Source organism: Pneumocystis carinii, assembly GCF_001477545.1.
Source record: "Pneumocystis carinii B80 chromosome Unknown supercont1.54, whole genome shotgun sequence".
NCBI lineage: Eukaryota > Fungi > Ascomycota > Pneumocystomycetes > Pneumocystales > Pneumocystaceae > Pneumocystis > Pneumocystis carinii.
Window position 1 is genome coordinate 1 of NW_017264766.1, and position 9,535 is coordinate 9,535.

A 9,535-nucleotide genomic window follows, 5' to 3' on the forward strand; every position below is an offset into this window, starting at 1 on the left:
ACCAACATTGTTAGAGGAGATTGGTCTGGAAGAAATTTATAAAAGAGAGAGAAATAACGGAATTATTGTCGGGAATCCAGGAGAAAAGAAGTTGGGAGATATACTATTATTATTGAGTAAAGAAGAAAAAAAAAGTAAATGCAATAAAGCGTTAGAAAAATGTAATGAATTAGGGTTTCTGACTGTTGAATTTAAAACTTTATGTCAAGATGGTGAAAAAGAAAATAAGTGCGAAAGCTTAATAAATGTTACTACTAGATGTTCAGATTTCAGAAAAAGGCTTTACATAAAGAATATATCTACATATGCTACTGAACAGGACGCAGAAACTATTTTATGGCATTCACTTCCGAGATCACTTACTAAGGAGGAATGTATAAAGTTTGAATCAGAATGTTTCTATTTAGAAAATATATGTTCAAATATACTTAAAAAAACGTGCAAGAATCTGAGAGTAGCATGTTATAAAAAAGCGCAAGAAGATATGCTCTTTGAATTATCTAAAGATCTCTTGCACGGGATACTTAATTCAAATTCTAATCATGAAAATCTTAAAGAATGCCAAAAGGTAGTACTAGAGAATTGTAGAAAGCTTAAGGAAAGTAAAGAATATATTTCAAGATGTCTTAAACCAAAACAACTATGTCTTGAATTTGAGGAGGATATTTTGACTCTATCGGAAGGATTAAAACAAATTTTGGAAATGAAGCGAGATTCTTTTACAAAAAAAGAGTGCGTTGAATTAAAAAGAAGCTGCGAAGATCTTGAAAAGGATTCAAATGTAAACTATCAGAACTGCATTAAATTGAATCTACGCTGCAAATATTTAGAAGTCGCGGAAGAATTCAAGAATATATTTTTAAAAGAAGAAAAAGATATATTAGGAAATCAAGAAAATTGTGAAAAGGCTCTGAAAGAGAAATGTGATGGAATATTTAAAAAGAAAGTAAATCCATTTAGCATTTCATGTGTTTTACAGAAAGAAACATGTCAAACTATAGTCAAAGAGACGGAAAATCAGTGTCGTATTCTTAAAGAGAACATAGAAAAACAGAAAATTTTGGATAAAGAAAACGGAAAAGAAAATGAAACATCACTTGAAGAAATATGTTTATTATGGAGTCCATATTGCAATCAGCTTATGGAAAATTGTCCAAGGCTATTGAAAGAAGAAAGTAATGGCACTGGTGGAGTTTGTTTAAAACTTAAAGAGAAATGTAGCCCATTCTGGACAATGAAGCACTTGGACGATGAATTGACTCATAAATTGAAAGGAAATTTAAGTGATAATGCTAAATGTAAACTAGCGTTAGGAAGCTATTGTACTCAATGGAAAACTGGAACGAATAATACGTTAAAAAATCAGTGTAATACTGATGAAAATAAGAGTGTTCAAGATGAAATTTGTAAAAGATTAGTACAAAAAATAGCGAAAGAATGTCCAACTCTAAAAATAAATTTAGAAAAGGCGGAAAAAGAATTACAAGACAAAGAAAAAGAATATGAAAAACTAAAAAAAAAGGCAGAAGAAGCTATGAGTAAGAGCGGGTTACTCTTATCAAGACCTAAAGAAAGTTTGGATCAACAAAATATATCATCAAGTGCACCGAACAACAATGCACTTATGTCATCTGTTTTGCCGAAGAATTTTTTAAGCAAACTAATAAATACCAAAACAAAACTTAGACTTATTCGAAAAGCATATGTAAATATTGAAATTTCTGAAGTAGAGAGAGAAGCGTTTGATGCAGTGGAGAGGGCATTGGAATTGTATTTAGAGCTGAAAGAAAAATGCAGAATCTTGCAATTGGACTGTGGTTTTAGGGAAGATTGCCTAACGCATAAACCGGTCTGTGAAAAAATAGACAATTTATGTAAACTGAAGTCATTGGAAATTAAACCTCATTATACAACAATAATAACATCAGGAACATCACTTTCTAGTGTAACAACAGTAACAGGAGATGAAAAAACGATAGAAAGGACAATAGAAGGACAGCCCAGCACAATAACAATAATAAGAACAAAGATTATACAAGGAAATTCTACATCACTTTGCAATATAGATACGCAAGCAACAAATACATTATTTCATACGAGTACAGTGACAAGCACAGTGACAAGCATACTGACAAGCAGATATACAGTGACATCGACTCTAAGATTGACGTCAACGGAAAAATGTAAACCTACAAAATGTACCACCGATTCAACCAAAGAGACGCAGAAAGGAGAAGAAGGAGGAAGAAAAGAAGGAAGAGAAGAAGGAAGAGAAGAAGAAGTGAAACCGAACGAGGGGATAAAAATAAAAGTTACCGAGATGATTAAAATAATGTTTTTGGGAGTGATTGTTATGGGGATGATGTAAAATGAATGAAAAAAATGTTAATAGAATGAAAATATGCATATATCCATTGTTTATATATAATAGAAATCTAAATGAATGAAATGAAAGATGAACTTTAATTATTTTAGTCCGATATTTTAATTAATAACTTAGCTTTATCGGGTAAAGTTTAAGCTTATCGTAGAGCTAGTAAAGATTATGATAAGAACAACTCTAACCTGTAAAAAAATCGTTTTAGAATAACTTTTCACTCACCTGCCTACATCCAACTTAGAAACAATAGTTTAAACTCCCTACGAAGAGGAGGCAATGGCACGGCCGGTTAAGAGGCAAGCACAAGTAGTACAAGTAGCACAAGATGACATTAAGGAGGAACACCTTTTGGCTTTCATTGTGAAGGACAAACATGATAAAGACGCTGAATGCAAAAAAAGGCTCGAGGAATATTGTGAAGAGTTGAAGAAAGCAGATGAGAAATTCAGTGTGAATGAGAAAGTTAAAGGACTTTGTGATGATAAAAAACGAGACGAAAAATGCAAAGAACTGAAAGGCGAAGTTAAAAAAGAATTGGACGCTTTTGATGATGAACTTGAAGGAGCATCGGTAGATGACATACAAGATGAAGAAGTTTGTAAAAAATATGAAGAAAAATGTATACTTTTAGAGGAAGCAGACCCAAATAATCTTAAGGAGAACTGTGTCAAGTTGAGGGAAGGATGTTACGAATTGAAGCGTAAAAAGGTGGCAGAGGAGCTTCTTTTCAGGGCGCTCGGAGGGGATGCTAAAGATGTGAATAAATGTAAAGGAAAGATGAATACTGTTTGCCCAGTGTTAAGCCGAGAAAGCGATGAGCTGATGTTTTTCTGCCTTAATTCTGCTAAAACATGTGGAGATCTGAAAACAAAATTGGATGAAGTTTGCAAGCCTTTTAAAAAAGAATTGGATGAGAATAGTTTAGAAAGAGATTGTCATAAAAGACTTGAGAAATGTCATTTTTATGGAAAAGCGTGTGATGATTCAAAGTGTGAAGAGGATAAGAAAAAATGCGAGGCAAAAGGAGTCATATATAAAGCACCAGAATCCGATTTTAGTCCGGTCAAGCCGAAGGCGTCGTTGTTGAGAAGTATTGGGTTGGATGATGTCTATAAAAACGCGGAAAAACATGGGATTATTATTGGAAAAGCAGGAGTGGATTTACCAAGAAGGTTTGGTGATGATTTTCTGAAAGATCTCTTGCTAGTGTTGAGCCAAGATGAGGATGATAAGGATACAGTAAAAAAGTGCACTAAAGCGTTAGAAAAATGTGATACTTCTAAGCATTTGGATGATGATTTGAAAAAGTTATGCGAGATTAAAGATGAAAATACTAAAAAGAATAAATGCAAAGAATTACTAGATGTAAATGTAAAAGAAAGATGTACACATCTCAAATTAAATCTTCATCTGAAAGATTTGTCTACAGAATATAAAGAAGCTGAAGAATCAAAACTTTTATTCTGGGGACAGCTACCAACATTATTTACGAAGGGGGAGTGTACAGAACTTGAGTCGGAATGTTTTTATTTAAAAAAGGCGTGTAAAGATAATAAGATTGATCATGCATGTCAAAATGCACGAGCAGCGTGCTATAAAAAAGGACAATATAGGGTCTTGAATACACTCTTTCGAGGGGAGTTGAAGGGAGAGCTTGGTAGTATAAGATATTATGATGACGATCCTAAAGAATGCAAAAAATCAGTGGTAGAAAGCTGTGCAAAACTTAAAGATAAAAAATATCTTCCACAATGTCTTTACCCTAAAGAGCTATGTTATCTGCTTTCAGATGATATTTTTCTTCAATCTAAAGAGTTAGGTGTACTTTTGGATGATCAGAGAGATTTTCCATTTGAAAAGGATTGTCTTGAGTTGAAGGAGAAGTGTGATGAACTTAAAAATCATACATATTTGAATTCTGAAAAATGTATAACATTGAAAAGACGCTGTGAATACTTTAGAGTTTCAGAGAGATTTAGAAGAGTATTTTTAAAAAGAAAAGATCATGCATTATATAATGAGCAAAACTGTACGGAGGTGTTGCAAGAAAAATGTAATACTTTATATAGGAGGAGAAAGAATTCATTTAGTGTTTCATGTGCTTTGCCAGGAGAAACATGTGAATATATGGTAGGCCGTACAAAAGGTGAATGTAGATATTTAAAAGTCAATATGGAGAGTAAAGCAATTGTACAAGAAATTGAAAAAGCAAATGGAAATGAAACAGCACTTGAAGAACTCTGCACAACATGGGGCCGACATTGTCACCAACTTATGGAGAATTGTCCGGAGCAGTTGAAAAAAAATGATGATAAGAAAGATGATAACTGTGAAAAACTCGAAGAAAAATGCACTAAAACCTTTGAAAAGTTGAAATTAGAGGAGGAGCTGAGTCATCTGTTGAAAGGCAGTTTAAAGGATGATAAATGTAAAGAAGCATTAGGAAAGCGTTGCGCTGAGTTGAAAAAGAATAAAACATTCGAAGCTCTGCTTGGCAATTGTGGAGAGAATGAAAAGGGAAATGTTTGCAAAAAATTAGTTGAAAAAGTAGGGAAGAAATGTCTTACTTTAAAAGCCGATCTGGAGAATGCGAAAAAAGAGTTGACAAAGATGAAGAATGAGTACGATGAGCTCAAACAGGCGGCAGAAAAATCTACAAAGGAAGCTAAGTTATTGCTATCAAAGTCTGGAAAAGCCGCAATGCCAAGTGGACAGGATAGCAATGGCTCTGTACCAGCACCACCAGCAGAGCCAGCACCAGGACAGTCACCACCAGGGCCACCACCACCACCACCACAAAATGGAACGCCAGACACACCAGATGGAACATCAGGCACACCAAGTGGAACACCAAGCACAACAGGTCAAACGAAGAATAATGCAAAACTTGGACTCGTTAAAAGAGCATATGTAGATGGAGGAGTATCAGAAGCAGAGGTAAAAGCATTTGATGCAACGACGGTAGCATTGGAATTGTATTTGGAATTGAAAGAGGAATGCAATGCTTTAGAACTAGATTGCGGTTTTAAAGAGGATTGTCCCGATTCTAAACCAGCATGTGGAGAAATAGACAAGTTATGCAAAGAAATAGAACCATTAAAAGTTACGCCTCATCATACAGAGAAAATAACAGAAATCTCAACCACTACCACGACCACTACTACAACCACTACCACAACTACTACCACGACTACTACGACAACAACTACGACAACCAAACCGGGAAGTGGAGGAAAAGTAACAGAAGAGTGTACAATGATACAGACGACAGATACATGGGTGACGAGTACGTCATTGCATACGAGTACGACAACGAGTACGTCAACGGTGACGTCGACAGTGACGTTGACGTCGATGAGAAAGTGCAAACCTACCAAATGTACCACCGATTCAACCAAAGAGACAGAAGAAGGAGGAAAAGAAGAAGAAGAAGTAAAACCAAATGATGGGATGAAAATAAGAGTTCCTGATATGATTAAAATAATGTTGTTGGGAGTGATTGTTATGGGGATGATGTAAAATGAATGAAAAAAATGTTAATAGAATGAAAATGTGCATATATCCATTGTTTATATATAATAGAAATGTAAATGAATGAATGAATTGAAAAATAAAGTTTTAATAATTTTAGTCCGATATTTTAATTAATAACTTAGCTTTATTTGGTAAAGTTTAAGCTTATCGAAGAGCTAAAGTTTATGATAAGAACGAGTCCAAGTTTGTCGTAAAAAAATCATTTCAAAACAACTAACTTTTCACTCTACCCATATTCAATTTAGAAACTACCCACTAAACTCCCTACAAAGAAACGGCAATGGCACGGCCGGTTAAGAGGCAAGCAGTAGGAGTAGTAGCGGATGACATTGATGAGAAACACCTTTTGGCTTTCATTGTGAAGGAGAAATACAGTAATGATGATAAATGCAAAGAAGAACTCGAGAAATATTGTGAAGAGTTGAAGAAAGCAGATGAGAATTTCAAAGTGAATGATAAAGTTAAAGGACTTTGTGAAAAAGGAAAACAAGAGGATAAATGCAAAGAACTGAAAGCCAAAGTTGAAGCAGAATTGAAAGCTCTTGAAGAGGGACTTGAAGATGCATCGGTAGATGACGTAAAAGATGAAGAAGTTTGTAAAAAATATGAAGAAAAATGTATACTTTTAGAAGAGACGGGTTATAATGATCTTAAGGAGTACTGTGTCAACTTGAGGGAAGGATGTTACAAATTGAAGCGTGAAAAGGTGGCAGAGGAGCTTCTTTTCAGNGCACTCGGAGGGGATGCTAAAGAAGATGGTAAATGTAAAGGAAAGATGAATACTGTTTGCCCAGTGTTNAGCCGAGAAAGCGACGAATTGATGACTTTTTGCCTTGATCCGGATGAAACGTGTAAAGCGCTGAAAAAAAAATCAGAAGAAGTTTGCCAGCTTTTAAAAGAAGATCTTAAAGATGACAAATTAGCGGAGAAGTGTCATGAAAGACTTGAGAAATGTCATTTTTATGGAAAAGCGTGTGATGGTGCGAAATGTAAGGAGGATAAGACGAAATGCGAGGGAAAAGGAATCACATATAAAGCGCCGGAGTCTGATTTTAGTCCGGTCAAGCCGAAGCCGTCGTTGTTAAGAAGTATTGGGTTGGAAGATGTGTATAAAAAGGCTGAAAAAGAAGGAATTATTATTGGAAAAGTAGGCGTGGATGTACCAAGAAGGTTTGGTGAAGATTTTCTGCAAGATTTCTTGCTACTCTTGAGCGAAGATGAGGATGATGTGGGGAAGAAATGCGATAAAGCGTTAAAAAAATGTAATGATTTTAAGCATTTGGATCATAATTTTAAAGAGTTATGCGATAATAATGAGAAAGAAAAGAAATGTAAAGAATTACTAAATGAAAATGTAAAAGAAAGATGTACACATCTCAAATTAAATCTTCATGTGAAAGATTTGTCTACAGAATATGAAAAAGCTAAAGATTCAGATCTTTTATTCTGGAGAGATCTGCCAACATTATTTACGAAGGGAGAGTGTGCAGAACTTGAGTCGGAATGTTTTTATTTAAAAAAGGCGTGTCAAGATAGTAAAATTGATCAAGCATGTCAAAATGCACGAGCAGCGTGCTATAAAAAAGGACAATATAGGGTCTTGAATACACTCTTTCGAGAGGGGTTGAAGGGAAAGCTTGGTAATATAACATATTATAATGAAGATCCTGAAGGATGTAAAAAATCAATGGTAGAAAAGTGTACAGAACTTAAAGATAAAAAATATCTTCCACAATGTCTTTACCCTAAAGAACTATGTTATCTTCTTTCAGATGATNTTTTTCTTCAATCCAAAGAGTTAGGTGTGCTTTTGGATGATCGGAGAGATTTTCCATTTGAAAAGGATTGTTTTGAGTTGGAGGAGAAGTGTGATGAACTTGAAAGGGATTCAAATTCGAATTCTGAAAAGTGTATAACATTGAAAAGACGCTGTGAATACTTNAGAGTTTCAGAGGGATTTAGAAAAGTATTTTTAGAAAAAAAGGATGATTCGTTAATGACTCAGGAAAACTGTACGAAGGCGTTGCATGAGAAATGCCATCAATTATTTAGAAGGAGAAAGAATCCATTTGGGTTTTCATGTGCTTTGCTAGAAGAAACATGTAGTTATATGGTATACCATACAAGTCAAGATTGTAGATATTTAAGAATCAACATGGAGAATGAAGAAATTCTACAAGAAATTGAACAAGAAAAGGCAAAAAAAGCAAATAAAAATGAAACCTTGGTTGAAGAACTCTGCTCAACATGGGGCCGACATTGTCATCAACTTGTGAAGAATTGTCCGGAGCAGTTGAAAAAAGAGAATGGCAATAATCATAACTGCGAAGCACTCGATGAAAAATGCAAGGAAACCTTTCAAAAGTTGAAAGCGAAGGATGAGCTGACTCATCTGTTGAAAGGCAGTTTAAACAAGAAAGAAAAATGTAAAGAAACATTAGAAAAGAATTGCACTGAGTTGCAAAAGGATAATACATTCAAAATTCTGCTTAGTGATTGTGAAGCTAATGCCTTGGAAAATGTTTGCGAAAAATTAGTTGAAAAAGTACAGAAGAGATGTCCTACTTTAAAAGACGATCTGAAGAAAGCGAAAGANGAGTTGACAAAGATGAAGACTGAGTACGAAAATGCTAAAAAGGCGGCAGAAGAATCTACAAANAAAGCTAGCTTATTGCTATCAAAGTCTGGAAAAGCCGCNATGCCAACTGCGCAGAATGGCAGTGATTCTACACTAGTACCACCACCACCACAAGCACCAGCAGGGCCACCACCACCAGGGTCACCACCACCACCACCATCACAAAATGGAACGCCAGGCACACCAGGTGGAGAAACAGGCGCATCAGGTGGAACGCCAGGCACACCAGGTGGAGGATCAGGCACACCAAGCAGTGGAACGATGGGCCCTGCAAAACTTGGACTCGTTAAAAGAGCGTATGTAGATGGAGAAGTATCAGAAGCAGAGGTAAAAGCATTTGATGCAACGACGATAGCATTGGAGTTGTATTTGGAATTGAAAGANGAATGCAATGCTTTAGAACTAGATTGCGGTTTTAAAGAGGATTGTTCAGATCTTCAAGTTTGCGGAGAAATAGACAAGTTATGCGAAGGAATAAAACCATTAGAAATTAAGCCTCATCATACAGAGAAAATAACAAATAAGGTGACGGAAACACAGACGGAAACACAGACCGTTGAGAAGGGTGATGTGAAGACCGNTGNGAAGACCGTTGAGAAGACNGTTACGGTAACCAAACCAGGAAGTGGAGGAAAAGTAACAGAAGAGTGTACAATGATACANACNACAGATACATGGGTGACNAGNACGTCATTGCATACGAGTACGACAACGAGTACGTCAACGGTGACGTCGACAGTGACGTTGACNTCGATGCGCAAGTGCAAGCCTACCAAATGTACCACCGATTCAACCAAAGAGACAGAAGAAGGAGGAAAAGAAGAAGAAGAAGTGAAACCAAATGATGGGATGAAAATAAGAGTTCCTGATATGATTAAAATAATGTTGTTGGGAGTGATTGTTATGGGGATGATGTAAATGAATGAAAAAAATGTTAATAGAATGAAAATGTGCATATATCCATTGTTTATATATAATAGAAA

General features: G+C 35.5%; 3 protein-coding genes across 3 annotated transcripts; all 3 read left to right on the plus strand.

Annotated features, from left to right (window-relative positions):
• Positions 1 to 2,368, plus strand: T552_03738 (hypothetical protein; the record flags this gene model as incomplete). Its single annotated transcript, XM_018372087.1, has 1 exon — positions 1 to 2,368. A coding segment is annotated over one exon (2,368 nt), but the record flags the coding sequence as incomplete, so codon positions are not given.
• A 288-nt stretch (positions 2,369 to 2,656) lies between these two features.
• On the plus strand, positions 2,657 to 5,899 carry T552_03739 (hypothetical protein; the record flags this gene model as incomplete). Its single annotated transcript, XM_018372088.1, has 1 exon — positions 2,657 to 5,899. The coding sequence occupies one exon, from the start codon at positions 2,657 to 2,659 to the stop codon at positions 5,897 to 5,899; it is 3,243 nt and encodes a 1,080-aa protein (XP_018224137.1).
• A 295-nt stretch (positions 5,900 to 6,194) lies between these two features.
• On the plus strand, positions 6,195 to 9,470 carry T552_03737 (hypothetical protein; the record flags this gene model as incomplete). Its single annotated transcript, XM_018372086.1, has 1 exon — positions 6,195 to 9,470. The coding sequence occupies one exon, from the start codon at positions 6,195 to 6,197 to the stop codon at positions 9,468 to 9,470; it is 3,276 nt and encodes a 1,091-aa protein (XP_018224138.1).
• Between the last annotated feature and the right edge of the window lie 65 nt (positions 9,471 to 9,535).